This window comes from Phacochoerus africanus, chromosome 16 (assembly GCF_016906955.1).
Source record: "Phacochoerus africanus isolate WHEZ1 chromosome 16, ROS_Pafr_v1, whole genome shotgun sequence".
Lineage (NCBI taxonomy): Eukaryota > Metazoa > Chordata > Mammalia > Artiodactyla > Suidae > Phacochoerus > Phacochoerus africanus.
In genome coordinates this window covers 14,231,814-14,250,546 of record NC_062559.1, presented here as the reverse complement: position 1 = coordinate 14,250,546, position 18,733 = coordinate 14,231,814, and the positions used below count along the sequence as shown (strand labels likewise).

At 38.6% G+C, this 18,733-nt stretch overlaps 1 protein-coding gene and 1 long non-coding RNA gene across 12 annotated transcripts in view; one reads left to right on the top strand and one right to left on the bottom strand.

The window, feature by feature from the left end:
* The window catches only part of CALD1 (caldesmon 1), a 208,695-nt gene extending 196,606 nt beyond the window's left edge, over positions 1–12,089 (top strand). For 6 of the 11 annotated variants that reach the window (XM_047763187.1, XM_047763195.1, XM_047763186.1 and 3 more), the window contains 6 exons: positions 34–77; positions 175–256; positions 2,548–2,685; positions 3,138–3,233; positions 8,494–8,574; positions 11,543–12,089. In XM_047763187.1, the coding sequence (XP_047619143.1) occupies positions 34–77; positions 175–256; positions 2,548–2,685; positions 3,138–3,233; positions 8,494–8,574; positions 11,543–11,551 (450 nt within the window). In that variant the 3' untranslated portion in view covers positions 11,552–12,089. The remainder of the gene's footprint in view (positions 1–33; positions 78–174; positions 257–2,547; positions 2,686–3,137; positions 3,234–8,493; positions 8,575–11,542) is intronic. The other 5 variants (XM_047763196.1, XM_047763194.1, XM_047763190.1 and 2 more) reach the window with 3 other exon arrangements.
* The window catches only part of LOC125117381 (uncharacterized), a 125,947-nt gene continuing 115,626 nt past the window's right edge, over positions 8,413–18,733 (bottom strand). The window contains exons 3-4 of the long non-coding RNA XR_007132607.1: positions 14,301–14,657; positions 8,413–8,706 (exon numbers count right to left, since the gene is read on the bottom strand). This is a non-coding gene — a long non-coding RNA (uncharacterized LOC125117381). The remainder of the gene's footprint in view (positions 8,707–14,300; positions 14,658–18,733) is intronic.

The window sequence follows — 18,733 nt, the reverse complement described above, 5'->3', positions numbered from 1 at the left end:
TAACTGGCTTTATTTTTTTTTTCCAATTCCTAGATAGAAGAGCGAGCAGAATTTTTGAATAAGTCTGTGCAGAAAAGGTAAATATAGTTGACTGTTCAACTGAGAATCCTCAGCCATTATGGAAAAGTCCTCTCTCATGTTTGTACGCATGTATATGTGTGTTCATCTCCTTAGCAGTGGTGTCAAATCAACTCATCAAGCAGCAGTGGTCTCCAAGATTGACAGCAGGCTGGAGCAGTACACCAGCGCAATTGAGGTGAGAGATGTCCTCATGGCTATGGTCAAACAGAAATCGACTCTGATTATGTAAATAATCACAGAAATGCTTAGGACAACTTTCAAGTCTGGTAGTGTTAGAATGTTAATGGTTAAAAATTAAAAAAATTTAAAAAAAAATGGGGGAAAAAATATAATTGTAATGTATACATGTAAGGATAACCTGACCCCCTTGCTGTACAGTGGGAAAATTAAAAAAAAAAAAAAAGAATGTTAATGGTGCTTTATTATCCTTTAAATTAGTTATAGAGAAAACCATAATAAAGATATATTATAGAAGTGTTAAAGTATTGTTTACCACTTTACACCTGAGTATTCTTTTTAAAATCTAATTTTATTGGAGTATAGTTGACTGCAATGTTGTATTTGTTTCAGGTGTACAGCAATGTGAATCAGTCATACATAGAAATATATCCATTCTTTTTTCCCATATAGGTTATTACAAACTATTGAGTAGATTTCCCCGTGCTCTGCAGTAGGTTCTCGTTAACCATCTGTTTTATACAGTAGCGTGCACATGATATTCCCACCCTCCCAATTCCTCCCTCCCCTAAGATTGGTTTTGAAATCTGTGAGTTTGTTTCGTAAATAAGTTCTTGCGTATCATTTTTATTAGATTCTACATGTAAGTGATATCATAGGAATACCATAGGATATTTATCTTTCTCTGACTTATGCCTGAGTATTCTTTAATGTAGGTGTCATTTTTTAAACAAAGGGGTTTATTGTTATTTAACTATATTATCTACATGTTCACAAGTATATCTTCAATATCCTTCATTCCTTATAAAATGTGTTCCCATATATAGTTTAAACACACCCCTTACAACGGTCATTAGTCCTCTTTGGCCTATAAAAACTTTTTATTGTCAAGTAAATAAGTAGTGTAAACTAATATAAAGATGATAGCCAGCTGGAATTTAATCGCCATCATTTTCAAATTGATTGTGTTGTATTCGAAGGACCATGCATTTTAAAAACTGACTTTTTTTCCACCCAGTCGGCCTAGAGGATTTTACTCTATGTGGAAATAATGTCTATTTCCACGATCCAAAGCACTAAGAGGGTGGGTGCCATTGATCAAGATGTGATTGACTTTGGTCAATGGTTTTAGTTGCCTGTGATAAAGTAAATGGATCAGTTGGATTGGATTTTCTCCTCTCCTTTGTACTGTAGACTGGAGGTAACTGCAGACTAGCTCATAAACAAATGATAAGAGGGATTGAGAAAGAGAGAGGTCTTGATGATTTATCAAATGAATAATCAAGTCCAAATACTCCAGAAGAGATTTTCATGAGATTTAGTGTCCACTAAAATATAAGACAAATTGCAGGTAGTTACTTTCTGTGGTTGAATGGATCATAGCCCTAAGGGGGTAAGGGAAGCCAGGACTGTGCTTTCGGCCTTTACATAGTCCAGAGAGGGTGCTGCGCACCCTGGCTGCCCACCTTGATGACACATGCGACAGGCACCAAAGCAGGACCAGGGGAGAAACTCTGTGACTGGGGGGATGCCCATCACTACCACTGGAAAAGTAGCACACTTTTCTTTTATGCCCATCCTTCTTCCTTGCAGTCTGTTCTCCAGGCAGTGGTCTTTTCAATGTTTCAGTCGTTCAGCAAGTTCAACACATCCGTTTCTTTGGTCCTTGCATATGCTCTTACCTCTGTGTGGAATGGTGATTGTCTCTTCCCTTGCCAGCCGCTTCCAAGTCTCCCATCAGACCTGGTTTTAAATGTCACGTCGTCAGGGTAGCCTTTACTGTCCTGCTAAACCACCATTGCCCTACTGTGTGCTCCCTCGGCGAGCTTACAGCACCACACGCATCTTTCATAGCACTTACTGCAATGTGAAATAATAGTGCGTGACCACTTACTGTCTCTCCTGTTAATGTCAGTCCACTGTGGCCTACAGAGTGGACTCTCTCTAGTATCGCCATGTCCCCAGAGCCTAGCACAGTGCCCTGCATGCAGCAGGCACTCAAGAAGTGTCTGCTGAAGAAATGAAGTAGGATATCACCTTGACAATAAATGGTGTCCCAATAAAAAGCACACTTCGCCTTCAGAGATGCTCTGAAGTACATATAGTGGTTTATTTGAAGGTTTGAGTGTCATCAGAATGTACTTTTACAATAGAAATTGGGTCTCTCGCTTTTGGTGAGAGTGTTCACACAATGAACTTAGATGATAATGCTGAGGAAGACAAGCTTACCGTAGGTTTATGAGAACGAACTTATCAGCACCAATCCTGAAAATAATTCATGTACTTAAGGGAACAAAAACTACAAAACCCACGAAGCCAGCAGCCTCAGACCTTCCTGTTCCAGCCGAAGGTGTCCGCAACATCAAGAGCATGTGGGAGAAAGGCAATGTGTTCTCGTCCCCGACTGCATCGGGGACGCCAAATAAGGTGAGTAGGGGATTGCTGTCGTTTAATTTTGGAGGTTGAGGTTTTGCTGCTTTGTTTGTTTGTTTCTTTTGGAATCACACAGCTAATTATAAAAGCAGTGAAGAAAGTATAAATCTTACTTTCTTTTGCAATGACCACAAAAGTCAGCTCAGAGAGAATGCGTTCCTGAGGCTGATAGGCTATACCGGATGCTCTGGCCACAGTCCTCCTCAAGTTCATCACTAACCTTGGGACTGGGAATTGGTGAAGTGGGGTGGAAAGAAAATCAGATAATATATTCTTTAAGTATCAAATTTAAGGTTTATTGTTCTCAAAATAGTCAATATAATGATCAATAATTGATCAGCATTATGTGAAGTAATCCTGAGTAGTATTTTGAGGTTGCTTTGAAGATTTCTTTCCAGGTAGTTTTTTTTTTTTTTCTTTAATATTGGGTGGTTGACTCTTCGTAGGAAACTGCTGGCTTGAAGGTGGGGGTTTCCAGCCGCATCAACGAATGGCTAACCAAAACCCCAGATGCAAACAAGTCACCTGCTCCCAAACCTTCTGTAAGTAGCTCCAGGTTTTTCTGAATTTCCTTGATCGTTTAGCTTCCAGCAGCAGAAGAAAACAGGTGGTTGGTCTGTTTGCCTGGGAAACATAAGACCCCTGTTCTTGGCAGTCACAGCTGAGTAACAAACAAGGAGGAGATCAGATTGAGAGAGAAGAGCCCTAGGCAGCTGCACTGCAATTACCCAGAAGGTCAACTGGAACCATCTTATCACCTCTCCACCCTGAGAGCAGCAGTTAGCCAGAATGTTGAGGCAGTTAGAATTTACACACTTAACTGGTCTCTGTGTTTGGCTTCTAGTCTATAAATGACAGCTAGGGATTTGAAAATTAAAATGTCAGATGATCTTGACCATTTCTCTGTCAAGCGCACCCCTAGACTTATTCCTAAAAGAATGTGTATGTTGGCTATTTTGAACCCATAATTTCTTTCTTTTCTTTTTTTTTTTTTTTTATGGCCACACTTGTGGCATATGGAGGTTCCCAGGCTAGGGGTCTAATTGGAACCACAGCTGCTGGCCTACACCACAGCCACAGCAACGCAGGATCTAAGCTGCGTCTGCCACCTATACCACGGCTCATGGCAACGCCAGATCCTTAACCCACTGAGTGAGGCCAGGGATCAAACCCACAACCTCATGGTTCCTGGTCGGATTTGTTTCCACCGCACCACAACAGGAACTCCTGAACCCATGTTGTCTAATTTGCCTAATTTCTGTGACTTAACACAAAAATACAGTTACCAGGTAGTTGTTGAAATAATTGCTGTAATTTTATTGTCAACACCTCCAAAGGAAAACCATTTAAAAAAAAAAAAAAACCAGTGAAACTAGAAACTATAAAAACTGGCTTTGAATGTTATTCTTGAAAATCTGAAATTTTCTTATTAAGCATGGCTATCTTACTGTAAAAATATTCTTTTAACCTTTTCATTGAGTGTATATGACAATTGCCTTGCATTTATCATTATAATCAAAAACCTCATTAAGCTGCCTACTGTATACTGGTGAGCTTTCTCTGTTAAGGTGGCTTTTATACCTTTGTTGGTGCCCAAGCCAGCAAATAGTCAACTGTCATAACCACCCTATTCCAGAGGTAGAAGAAAAGCTTTCCAAACCCTAGGCTTCTGCACCATTTAGCATTAAATTGCTCCATTAGCTCCATATTTAATCTCCAAAGTAACTACAAAGTATCACTTTGCCAATTTAAAAAGAAAAATTGGAAGTATTTCCATACGCTTCTTGGGCATAATTCCTTGTAGCTAATTAACATTCAGCCCTATGTTCTTTGCATAAGGGCCTCACAAGTGGTGTAAAACTAATATAAACCCAATTTACAGATGGAAAGTATTAACAGGTTGAAAAGAACCCTTTTTCCCTCTTCTAGTAAATATAGGAAAGGGGCCTAAAAAGGGAGACAATGGAGGCTAGGAATCATACCCAAAAGTAGGCTCTTTAGTGCCTCAAGTGTCCCCAGCACCCAGGAGACACACAAAGTAGACATTATGTTTTTAAATGGCAGTTTAGATAAAGCTTTATGGTTCCAGACCAGTGATTATTAACCTTTTTGAATTATGGACCCCTTTGAAAACCTAATGAAATCTAAGGATCCTCTCCCTGTAGACATACATACGAGTTCAGCAAGTTCATGGACCCAGTGGCGATTGCTTATAGTAGCAGAGATAAAGAAGAAAGGATGTATGTTTTTCTTCTCTGATAAGTATGGCATATTGCTGGAGGAGATGGTCACTTTTCACATGTCTTTGCATCTATTTCATTTCTATACCAGATTATACTTCTATCTGGCCCAGGACTTGACCCATACTCTTTTATCAACACTTTAACTGATCATCATATCATCATCTATGTTATCTTAATGGGAGGGTTAAACAGATTCAATTTGGTTATTATTACAATAGGTGTAACTGTGTCAAAGTTTCCACAAAAAGCCCCATTATCTGGAGTTATTGATGGCCTCCTAAAAAAGGTGGGACCAAAAAAAAAAAAAAAGGCATTACAGGGCAATTACAGAATCATTGCCTGCTTTGTCTGCTATTTAGTAAGTAATTTGCTAAACCAGAGGATAGAGAAGAAAAGGAATGAATAACGTGGCAGTTAGCATACATCATAATGCTCTCCTTTTTCCCCATGTCCCATTCAATTTTGTAGACTAGTGTGGCTTCCTGAATAAAGGCGAGATTGAAAAAAAGTAATATATAATTGATGTTGTAAGTAAAAGGTTCACTTGAATATATTTAATAAGCAGCTTTGAGCTTTGCATCCATCCCGGGGGTAGTAGATACAGCAACATGCCGTGTCAGAATAGCAATATGGCAGTCTCACCAAGGCAGGAAGGTAACTCGCAGATACTATGAATCCAGCAGAAAGGGAATAAAAATGTCCAGACTGCTGGAAAAGGCTGGAAGGATCCTGCGGATACATAAAGCTTATCAGGCAAAAGATAAAGGTTAGAAAGGCAGCTTAGAAAGAAGATCACGCAAGAATTTTGTCTGGGTCTTGCCCAGGGAGTCTCACACTGGTCGCCTGCAGCTAAGATTTGTGCAGTTGCCACCATGGGGTTTTATTTTCATTTTTTAAAATTATAATTGCAGTACATTTTTGAGGTGTGGAGGCATGCACTGTTTAATTTGCTGATTCTCTCTTTTTTTAAATTTTCTTACATCAAGCCTCTTCAGGCACTTGTGTTTCCAGTCTGGCCCTTCATGGAGGGCAAGTGAGTTTGACACCCTTGGGATTCTGGTCAGACTGACCCTGAGCCCAGGATGTCAGAGGAATACCTAAAGACATTGCAGACAGGAGGCTCCCAAAGGCTGCCTTCTGATTTGGGACCAGAAGTGATTTATTCTCGGCCCCTTGTTTTGATTCCTTGGTGTGTACAGGTGGAGGGGAAAGCCTGGGTTCGTGTTTGCAGATGTGTGGCATGTGGCCGTTAAAGAAAAATCAGAGGGAAATTCTTTTACCGAAATGGGACTCACCCAGTGAAACCTCAAGAAGGAAAAGAGTAATCCACAGGATTAATGTTCAGATCTAAAATTCACTGAGGAGAAAAACTGTCCTCTACAACTAGTTATGCAATAATTTGCATATAATTCAAAGTGCTCAAAAGTTGTCAAATCAATATTATTTAGGGTCTCTGAAAATTGATAATTATTTAAACATCCATCTACACCTGATTCTTTACTGGAATATCTATTGTTATTGGTGGGTAGAATTTATAGGACCTCAGTGTAATTTTGTAACTGGAATTCAGTTCTTTGTCTGTTGTATCTGGTTTGTCTGTTCTTTGTATCTAAACTACATGTTATGCATGACAATTAAAATGCTAACTTGTGTTTCTTTTTGTTTAAAAAAAACAATATTGTCTTTCTCAGCTGAATTCTCTTCTTCATTCTTTGATATCTGATTGATTGGAAACCTGCTTCCCTGCCTTCATTTCTCCCTCTTCTTCTGGAGTGGGTCTTTCTCTAAAATGTAGTCTGGTCAGGTAATTTCATTTCTATTTCCCATATGATTTAAAGTGCCAATTTACCACTTGGATATTAATGTTTTCTTAAAATGGACTCTTGAAAGTTTTTAAGTGATCTCAAAAGATTCATAGGCAGAGTTTAGGGGAAATATAATTCATTTTCTTCAGAAGACTATTTATGTGAAAGGAAAACATTTGTCTTATATGAATTAAATAGAGTAGGAATAGCCACTTTCCAGAGCTTCCATTAGTATGTTCCTAATTATAATTTCCAATTTTTAGAACAGTCTTCTAGGCAATTTGGCAGTTTCTACCTATATTGGCACATGTAGTAGAAGTCTTCAAAAACAATCTGATTTGTTGCTTACTGCTTCCAAGTTAAATAGGTGTAACTCTCTAATAGAATACCAGAAATCCATGCTATGGTAGAAATCCAGAAACTCAGTAAGATTAAGGCAAATCTGAAATGCTTCGCATGGTACCATTTAACAAGTGCATTTTCAGTGTTGCAATCTCAGTAGTATCTGTTTTTTAAAAATAGGTCTGTTTAGACTGGTGTCCATGGATCAATGCAATTGCCATTAGTTTCGCCTTCCTAATGAGAAAAAGGTTTGCCAAAATAAGCATTACTATTTCAGTAAAACACATTTACTTTGTACAAACTACCTTTGCCAAGTACTAATATAAGCAAATTCTGGAAGAAAAGTAAATGGAAACAGAAATTTGGAGCCCTATCCAAACCAAATTAATTATGAGGTAGTAAATAAGGAATCAAATATATATAGCTGTTATCAATCATATTTTAGTGTTTTCTTCCCAGGATTTTCACATGTTCTAACCTATGTCATCACCTGTCAGTTTCTCTTATGGGTACAATTTGTAGTAAATGTTTATTTCCGTGGGGCTAGGTTCTACTGATACACTTCAGAGTTATCATTTGCTCCTCAGGAAACACAAAATTATTTTAGCCCTAGTTTGGACTGCCCAGAAGTAGACTCTAAAGCAGTGGTTCATGTACAACTGGTTTACTTGGGACATGGAGAAAAGACGACAGCCAATAAGGAATGTTTATTTAGCAAGTCACTCATGGGCTCTTAAACTTAATCCCACGGGCAAACTCTGGAAGCCACTATGAAACACTAAGGTTTCCAATCTGAGGTGTGAGTCTGAGGAGCATTCTTGTACCACATCTCATGGGTGAGTGGCTGCTCCTGGCGATGTTAAATCTCTGAATGTCCAGTCTGTCCCCTGGTGGGAAAAGGGGGCACCTGCAGCCAGAGGAAGTCCTCCGGTAAAGAAATGCAGGGCTGGCCACTGGAAGTCAAGCTGGTATGCGCTAAGGTCATAAGGGCTAGGGGACTGAAAGAAAATTAATCAGCAAGGGATGAAATGCTGATACACGCCCCGCCTTCATTATTTAAAACTACCCTATGTTCTGTTGATGTCAGAGGACATAGAAAGTTAAAAATAGGCTGCCTTATTTTAATATGTTTATATTCCAGTTTTACTGAACCATAAACAGTAAGTCCTTAGTAGACAACAAAACCTAAATGCTAGATAGTTCCAGCCCATTCTCATGTAATAATACAGATCAGGACTTATATAAAAGTAAACAGCAGCTAAAGCTTTTGATTTGGTCCATTTCGGATCACTAGGATAAAATGTGTTACACAAGAAATCGACTCAAACAAGCAACAGATGTGGTGATTTATTTAGACCTGGCCAGAAAATATAAACGGTCACCTATCAATTTTCCTGTTTTCTCTTCCTTAGGATTTGAGGCCAGGAGACGTATCTGGCAAACGAAACCTCTGGGAAAAGCAATCAGTGGACAAGGTCACTTCCCCAACTAAGGTAATCTGTCGGGAGATGTGTTCGTCATAGGTTCTTTTCCTGCTGTATCCTGCAGTACGATGCCCCAGGGTCAAATGAGAACTAGCCCGGATCCACAGAGTCTTGCCTGGGGAGCCATCCGTTTCTGAAGACCTGTGTATGGTAGAGTGAAAGACAAAATCACAGAGTTTTCAGAGTGGTAAATAGGCTGGATCTGTGGGATGGTTCCCAGTGAGACTTCCTAAAAACACCGTAGTGGCAGGGGTGTTGAAAACAGAAGGCTATGTGGGATAACTCTGATTTACATTTCCTTACAACATCCAGGCTTGGAGCCATAGCCATTTGCAGATCACCTAGAGAAGAACATCTGTCTCCCTAAGTGATTTCAAAGCTGCTTTCTGCAACCATCTAAGGGGGTTACATTGCCTGTACCCTAGGACTCAAGGCCAATATGGCAAAAAAATTATAATAAAATTTAAAAGTTAGGCACAGTTTGCTACCTTATGAGAACTAATGGCTAAGAATGCTTATATTTGTCTGTTTTGGGTATTCTAGTCAAAAGGGACATTGTTCCTTCATAAAGGGGCCTCTGGACAATATCTAAATGATGCACAAACTAAAAATAGGACCTTTATTTTTATTCAACTCCAATTGCAGCTTTTCCCCATTCAAGTAATAATCCTAGTCTTCTCCTTTAATAGAAGGAAAATGGGAAAAAAAAAATCAGAGCGCAACCATAAGATTAGAATAGTATGCTTATGGGTCCATGCCGAACTCTAGATACAGAAGCAGGTTTTAAGCAAACTCAGGACTGAAGAGTGCCTCAAAGGCAACTGAAGAATCACTACAGCTCACAGGAGAGAATTGCTTCCTCTTTCCTACCTTCTAGGGGCTGTTAAGTGTTACTCCATCTTCTCTACTAGTTCTTGATTGTTCTTACATTCCAATAAAATCCACTAGCCCAGCCTCTCTACTTAAAGTGACTTTAAAATAAGTTTTCTAAATAATTGCTAACTATATTAGAAGTGCCGGTAATAACTATCACCATTACAAACTACTAATACTTAAGGAGCATCCACAGTATACAAGGCACTGTTCCACCTTCTTAACCTACATTATCTCATTTGACCCCCAACCACCACGTGAAGTAGGTGTTTTTACTACCCCCATTTAGATCTCAGGAAAACGAGGCACAGAATGCCTCACAGCAAATAAGAAGCAAAGCCTGGGTTAAACTTGGGCAGTGTGATCTGAGCCTGATTCTTTTTTTGTTTGTTTTTTGTGTTTTGGGGGGGGCCACACTCATGGCATATGGAGATTCCCAGGCTAGGGGTTGAATCGGAGCTATAGCCACTGGCCTATGCCGCAGCCACAGCAACACAGGATCTGAGCTGCATCTGCAACCTACAGCACAGCTCATGGCAACGCAGGGTCCTTAACCCACTGAGTAAGGCCAGGGATCCAACCCACCCAGGTCCTCATGGATGCTAGTCAGGTTTGTTAACCATTGAGCCACAATGGGAACTCCTGAGCCTGATTCTTAAGCTAGGTTTTTCGGCTTTTTTTTTTTTCTTTTTTTCTTTTTTGAGAATTGCATATTCAGCAGAAAATATTAAGTGCTAAAGTTCCTTTTATAAGTTTCTCCTGGTAGAAGGGCTAGGGGAACCTTTTTTAGTTTGTTTGCTTTTTTTATATGAAGAATGAACTTTCGTTTGCCTAAACCATTGTGACCCTTCTAGCATAGGTCTGTGACTTTTCAGAAATGACAGTCCAAATGCATATATAGTCTTCTTTCTGAGTAAGGGATGTCAGCTGTCCTTAGGCCATCATCACAGTTTTAATAGATCCCCTCTGGACAACATTCCCCTGAGCCAGGGTTCAAGGACGTAGAGTAAGTATATGATCTGGAAGGTAGGACTCAGAGAACACCACTCACATACAATACAGCACAAATGGCACACCCGGGAATTAGGCAACATGGTGGTACAAGATGCTCCCTTTGTCTATATTGCAAAACTCTTTCCACACTAATAGTAATAACATAACTAGCAGGCCCAGAGCTGAGTTTATGAGGTAGCAGAATTGGTAGCTCCTTTGATCCATTTTGTCAAACTCGGAGTTCCCTTCGTGGCTCAGCAGAAACGAATCTGACTGGTATCCATGAGAACGCAGGTTCCATCCCTGGCCTCACTCAGTGGGTTAAGGATCTGGCATTGCCATGAGCTGTGGCATAGGTCACAGTCACGGCTGGGATCTGGTGTTGCTGTGGCAGCAGCTCCAATTAGACTCCTAGCCTGGGAAACTCCATATGCCGAGGGTGCAGCCCTGAAAAAAAAAAAAGAAAAAAAAAAGTCAAACTCATTAGTGTCACACAGTAATTCCTTTGAAGTGAGACTACACAACACATTTGAAAATGCAGATTCACAACACTCGAACATGTGTGACTACTTCAGCAAGGATTTTTAGCAGCTAGTGGAGGAAAAGAAAGTGTGTAGGGATAAGACCATGGTCCAGATGAGTTTCAAGGGTAGGGGTGTAAGAATAGGAGGTAGGAAATTTTATAAATAGAAGAAAACAAAAGATAAGCAAATTCCACTTCACTGTCATGCCTTGAAGTGGCTGGAGACTAAGCCTTCAGTCATGTGACCTATCCTGGGATGCATGTTATAAATTCCTAGCCCTTACAGTTTAAAAAAAAAAAAAGAAAGAAAAAAAAAAAAGCTCCTTGACCCTGAATGCCATGAGCAAGGCTCAAGATCCAAGATATAGAAAGGGAAATAGAAAGAAAAAGGAAAGTGAAAAAAAAACAAAAAACAGAAGAAAGTATGTACTGAAAGAAGAAGAGCTTATTTGAACAGAATGTCAACAATAATCATCCCTTTCATAAAAATTTATTCCTGTCTTATTATAATTGTTTCTTAAAAAAATTCTGACACAGAACATCTGGCGGAAACACCATGACCTGCCATTTAAAGCTCTCTTCTCTTAGCAGGTTTGAGACAGTTCAAGAAAGAACCCAAAGTAGCCACTCAAGATGCTGGACCAGCTCAGTTGAAGAGGGCTAATGTGCTCCGTTTTATATTTATGTTCATTTACTAAATTGGGTTCATTTCCTTTTGTTTTGTTTTTCATTATCCCAGTAAACCCATGTATATTATCACTATATTTAATAATCACAGTCTAGAGATGTTCATGGTAAAAGTACTGCCTTTGCACAGGAGCCTGTTTCTAAAGAAACCCATGCTGTGAAATAGAGACTTTTCTACTGATCATCATCACTCTGTGTCTGAACAGTGATACCAACCACATTGGGAGTCAACAAAAGGAGATTCAAGTTGAAAATTGCCTGAGAAACGTGTGCAGTATCCAGAAAAATGAACCGTAGTGGTTTTTGTTTTTGTTTTAATACAGAAGTCATGTTGTTTCTGCACTTTAGAATAAAGCATGGAAGAAACTGTCTTAATAGGCAGTTATAACACTTTCTGAAAGTAACCCATTTCAGATTTGAGATACTGCAATAATATTTTTTTTTTTTTTTTAAAAAAAGGACGTACTGTTAAGGTATTACTTTTTTCATGCTGATGAATATCTAAATTGGATTATGATGTTAGCTGACAGTGGTACTGATTTCGTTAGGTTGGTTGCTTTGTGGATTTCTTTGGTAGGGATAGTGAAACACATTTTAGATGACCTGATCATGTATGTATGTGCATACACTTATACAAACACACTTATGGTAGAAAGCTTTTTCATGTGCTAGGCTATTATATTTAGCAGTATGTCCTTGTAACTAGCCAATATCACTGCTTTTTAAAAAAATTTAAAAATCACAATATTATATTATTTCATATTTGCCAGTAGTGACATGGGAGAATAGATATTGATATGTTTCCAATGTCTGATAACCTATAAGAAGAAAGAGATTAGAAGTGTCAAAAATGAGTTGACATTTTCTATAAAACATAGTATTTAGTGTATAATTAAAAGCAATCTTGAAGTCCACTGTGAACTGTACTAAATCTGCTGTCTAGATCAAACTCAAAGCTTGCTCGAAACTTCATTCTTAAGAATTAAGTTCACAGTAGGTTGGCTTAGATGATATCTGAGGTCTCTTCCTTCTCTAAAATTTAAGGATAGGAGTTTTAGTGACAAAATTGTACAGATTGGAGTTTCATGTATAGATGTATTAAGACCAACTTTGGCTAATCACTGAACACAGAGAAGAAAAGTAAGTGAAAGCTAATATTTAGGACTCATGACCATACTTCCATCTTTAATATACTGAAACATCTTCTTAGTTAAACTTTTTTACCTTTATTAATCATTGGTACTTGCCATAAGTTCATAATGTGTTGAACTTTAAAAAAAACATAGGTAACTTTTATTATTTTTACCTTTTCCCTCGAGTCCATCAACTCATCATTTGTACACACACAGTCCAGATATCAGATCTTATTTTAGCTTGTTAAGTGTTCATCTGTCCTTCACAACAGATGATGAGAGTACTCCAGTGTCTTGGCAATATGTTCTAGTGTAGAGATATACATGTAGTATAGTTCTATAAACGTATACCTCATGGCTTAACCAAAATTATTTTAGTCTCGATTCCTGCACAATGAGGGAGCCTCGCAAATGCTTCTTTTCTAATTAACAGTGTTCCCTTGGGAAAGCTAGCCAAGGCAGGGCTGGCGGTGCCTTCCAAAGTCTTTTTTCCTCATAAAACAGTAGAGTTGTTGAGTCCTAGCTTTTAGAGTTGTTGAGTCCTAGCTTTTAGCACACCTGGGCCAAAGAAAGGAAAGCCACCAAGATTGCACAAGTCATCCACCCATGACAGAGTAGACATGAGTCTATGATAAGACGAACTAGAACTCACATGCAGTGCCTGAGTTAGCATTGACTCCCATCATTGGAGTGGAATGGATCAAAGTTTGAATTAAGGCCTTAATGGCAAGATAACATTGCTTTGTTGTACTTTTGAATAAGAGCTTCTCCTGATCGCTATTATATATTTTTTTCTGGAATGTCTAAAGTTAAGAAGAGAATATATCAATCCTGACTTTTATTCCAATATTTGGATGGGATAAGTTTTAGGGTAGAATTTTGTTCAGTTTGGGTTTAATCTTTTGAAAAATAAATTCCTTATTTACTTGTTGGATTACAATTCTCTTTATCTTTTTAAGAGGTAAAACTGCAAGGTGACTAGCATGTTCTGTGAATCTGCCATTCCTAAAAATTTTATAAACACTCAATATTTTTCACTGAATAATTGAGCGCTGCAATAAATATATATTGTGAAAATGCATCCACAATAAATGGAATTCCTCCAAATGTCTTTGCCTCACTTATTTTTATGTACTATCTTGACTGTAAGAATTCTATCTGATGTAATAAAGGTGATGGATAGCAAACGGCATAGTTCAGATTGAGTCTTGGCTTCATTCTTTAGAGAAGAAAGCCATTTCATAGTTTTAAATTCTTCTTACTGCAGGCAATTTTCCAATAAAATATTAAAAATTGTTCTGGTATGGCCAGCTGACAAAACATATTTGGAAAAGGGTGGAAGGAGGGATAAAATATGTTCTTCTTCAAAGAACCATTATCAAGTGTTCCATCATTCTCCTCATTTCCAGTGTTGTCACTTGTCACCCCTCTTGCTCCTCAGATGGCAGCACTGTTTTCCCAAAGGCAATGCCTTTTACAGCAGAAATAGCTATTTAATATATACTATTGGTTTGTGGAGTACTTACTATTTGCAAGGCGCTGGTGATTCATTTAAATCAAAAGGATTTTTTTTCACAGCAATTTTATATATTTACGTAGCACTACTTAAAATCTGAGGCTCTTCTCACAAAGGTCTTAAATTGGGAGTCCAGTGCCCATAAACAGTCCCCTAAATCCTGTTCATAAGATGGACAGAATTAGGAGTTCCTTCCCTGGTGCAGTGGGTTATGAATCCAACTACAGCAGCTCCTGGTCACAGTGGAGGCACGGCTTCATCCCCATCTCAGCGCAGTGGGTTAAGCATCAGGCATTAAGTTAGATCATAACCGTGGCTTAGATTCAATCCGTGGCTTGGGAACGTCTATATCTTGTGGGTGTGGCCACTAAAAAAAAAAAAAAAAAGATTGACAGAACTAAGTTGTTATACCTTAAAAGATAATTAGTACTTTAGATTTCTACAATCTAACAAAAAGGGCTCGAGGTTTAGACAATAAAAGAGTTATCCTCAAAGTCAATTGCAACATTAAGCAATGAAAAGAATAAAATCTGTAGTACTAGCACCAAACTGACAGGGACTAAGGATGGATGAAAATTAATGTTACAAGTTGCACATTCAGGGTTTGAGCTCAAAGATGTTAAGAGTCTTGTGTGTGATGTAGAAACAGGTCTGTATTGTAGGTTCTTCCCTACTCTTGCATGCACGTGTGCCCCAAATGGAGGGATGGACAAGAAAAGATTTCATGATGCTAAATGTGTGCGCTGCCGCAGGAGTAAGACAGGTCCTGATTGGAGTGCTGTGCCTATTTGTGTTCAAGTTTATGAATCACGTTGTCCAAAACATTCTATATCCTTGCTGGATGTTTATGTTCCTTTCTTCTAGCTGTTATCAAATAAGGACTGTGAAAATCTCCTCTGTGACTATGGATTTGTCTGTTTCCCCTTATAATTCTGCTAATTTTGCTTTCATATTTTAAGGTCATGCTTTTGGTACATATACAAAGCTAGAATCATTTTATTTTCCAAATCAATTGAATATTTTTAATATTATAAAGTGATCTATTTGTTGCAAATATTTTTGCTTTAAAGTTTATCTTTTTATTAATATTGCTATAGTGGCTATCTTTTGGTTAACAATAGCATGATATCATTTTTCTTTTGCTTTTGTGTGTGCGTGTGTATTTGTATATAATGCTATAACTTTCTCTACTGCTTTCCTTTCAACCTTTGTGTATCCTTTATTTTTAGATGCATGTCCATTTATACTGGTGTTCATGGATAAATGCAATTGCTATTAGCTTTGCCTTCCTAATGAGAAAAGGGTTTGCCAAAACAAACATTACTATTTCGGTAAAACACTTTTATTTTCTACAAACTACCTTTGCCAAGTACTAATATAAGCAAATTCTGGAAGAAAAGTAAATGGAAACAAATCTGGATCCCTATCCAAACCAATTTAATTATGAGGCAGTAAATAATCAAAGCTACATAGCACATGCCCTTAACCTTTATTCCCATAATTCTTCACAAGGATTACTATTTCCTAGGAGCGTGCCTTGAAGACAGCCCCTCGTCAGGGGGCAGGTTGGGGCCACCACTCTCCTCTGGAAGCTCAGGGACAAAGAGCAATAATAGCACTGGACACCAACCATGGAGACTGCAATTTGGCCCAGTTAAGGAGACATCTGCTCTTCCCCCAGCCCTTACTCATCCTAAAACAACAAGGAACTAGCACCTGGAAGAAAGAGGGGATGAATGTAAATAGCAAAACACCAATTCCCTCCCACTTCCTAAGCCACAAGAGCTAGGGACAGATCTGGGGGCCAACAAGAAGGATGTTGAATCAAGTTTGAAATTGAAAGTTAAATGTTCTTAATACCCCTAAATAAATAAATAAATAAAGGAGTTCCCATCGTGGCTCAGTGGAAACAAATCTGACGAGCATCCTTGAGGACCCAGGTTCAATCCCTGGGCTCTCTCAGTGGGTCAAGAATCTGGTGTTGCCGTGAGCTGTGGTGTAGGTCACAGACATGGCTCAGATCTGGCGTGGCTGTGGCCAGCGGCTACAGCTCTGATTTGACCTCTAGCCTGGGAACCTCCATATGCCATGGGTGTGGACCTAAAAAGACAAATAAAAATAAAATGTTAATACCAAATGCCAGAACGAAATCTTAAACACCAAAATGAAACAGTTTAGTGGCTGAAAGTGGCTGAAAAGTTGTGGAGTCTGGCCGACATGACCATGACGAGAAAGTAGATTTCACCACTGCACAATTTGGTATAGTTATTGGCTGGGTGTGGGGGCTGAGGGGAGACCATTTCATGTTTTTTATCGTGAAACTTCACAACTGAGGCTGGGGGCCATTCTTTCACTTTCGAGGTGATTTATCCTATCTGTTATTCGTTGAACAGGTAGGGGGCATTCTTAACTACCTCATTTCCAAGTGTTCAGAAGAATGATGCTTCACTGTAGTCTCCAAATTCAGACATACTGTATAAACTAATAGTACAAACTAATTCTACCAATGGCAGGGGGATTAGGAAAGACTTCGCTAAGGGGATGACCTCCAAGCTGAGTCTTGGTTAGTTGAGTGGCTGGGAAAGATCCCAAGATCTGGCTTGGCCCCATACTGGGACATCCTAGACCCCAATAGTCTGAGGAGGGCCACAACAGGTACTAAATGACCCTAGGGGTCCCAGGGTCCATATGGCTTCCTCAGCCAAACTGTGACAAGGTCTCTAGAGCTGCATAACCACAAACTTCTGTGATGTCATAAAAACCTTGCCCGAGTCACCTCATATTCTCATTGAACCTCGGCTCATCAAATTCAAAATGATAGAACTACACAAAACAAATCACATTCCTAACACAATGTACATTTGGCCAAGTTGTTAAAGTGACTTTTCCTACTGATTCTCACACTAGTAATTGTGCCTTTTGGAGTAATGTTTTGGTTTTTCTGTTCCTCTTTTCTTACCCTTATTATACAGCCTTTTATACTGCAGGCTTATGAATCCACTAAAAATTGGAGGAAAAGTTGCTGCACAGGTAAAGCTGCCTTCCCAGGAAGCAGAAACTAGTTCCATAAAGAGTCTGTCCAATAACCTTCTTTGATAAGATCAAAGAGAATGGGAACAAAAACTCAGACGGACAGAAACTCCTTGGTTGAAATTCACTCCAGGCTTTCCTTCCACTTTAAAGGCAAAGAATTTCATTTCCACTGTATTCTACTGTCCAGAATAGGAGTTTTTAAAAATGAACAGGTGCTTAAGAAAACCATCTTATATTTATCTGGGGAAGAAAGAGATCCTAACGAAACCTATTAAAATGATAACTGACTCCATCTAAGCTTCAGCTAAACAGTACCCTTGAATAATTCATAACACGATCTTCTCTTAGAGCTTTTGTAGTGGCTGCTTCCCCTCCCTTCCAAGGTCTTCCTCTAGACCACCACATGGCTCATCCCTTTTCTTGCTTCAGGTCTCTGCTCAAAAGCCTCCTGGTCAGAGAAGCTTCCTAGGACACTCCATCCAAAGAGCCAACACTGCCAAGGCCCATCTAGTGGAGTCCTCCCTGTGCTCTTTATTTTTCCCTGTTTTATTCTCTCCACAGCCCACAGCAATTGCCATAACCTGAGTGCTTTTTTTTTTTTTTAAGTATTGGTCTTTCTTCTCCCAGTACTACATCACCTCCATGAGAAATGTCCATTTTTATTTCCTGCAAAAGCCATCTACCAGGTACAGTTCCTGACAAGTACTGGGCATTCAATAAATATTTGTTGAATTAATGAAAGAATAAAATGATTTTCAAAGTCTTTTCAAATTCCTAAATATTTTTATGCACTAAAATAATTTTTCTTTGTAGAACTACTTGAAATATGATCACGTAAATATTTGGACTAAAAATTATGAGACTTAAGTGCCAGCTCTACATTAATGTCTTGTGTAACCTGGTTAAATCACTTCTTGGGGTGCTTCACCTTGTATCTGATGGTACTATGCTTTGCAATCATGACTCTAAAATACAACAGAAAAATAGGCTTCTTATATAAAAATTCTCTGTGTAGGTCACCTTTAATAACACATGTGACATAAGACAAGGTACGATTATAAAGAATAATTATTTTTCAAGAAAATGCGGTGTAATATGAGCTCAATTTATTTTTCTGGAAGGTCCAAACTTCTAAACTATGGACCTCAAAACAACATGTTATCTTTCAGAAACACAAAATTTAAGCAGATAATGTTAACCTACTTCCATATTTAAGCTATTGTTTTGCCTTTTATTCTACTTTGAAACTTGCTATGGTCCATTATCTCCATTCCTACAAGATTACAATCTCATAGTAGGCACTAAACATTTAAAGACCTTTTTTCAGCTATACCTGGAAAACTATTCCAAATAAATTATCCACCAGAGCTAAAAACTAGGGGAGACTCAAGGTGGGATGTAGAGGAATAA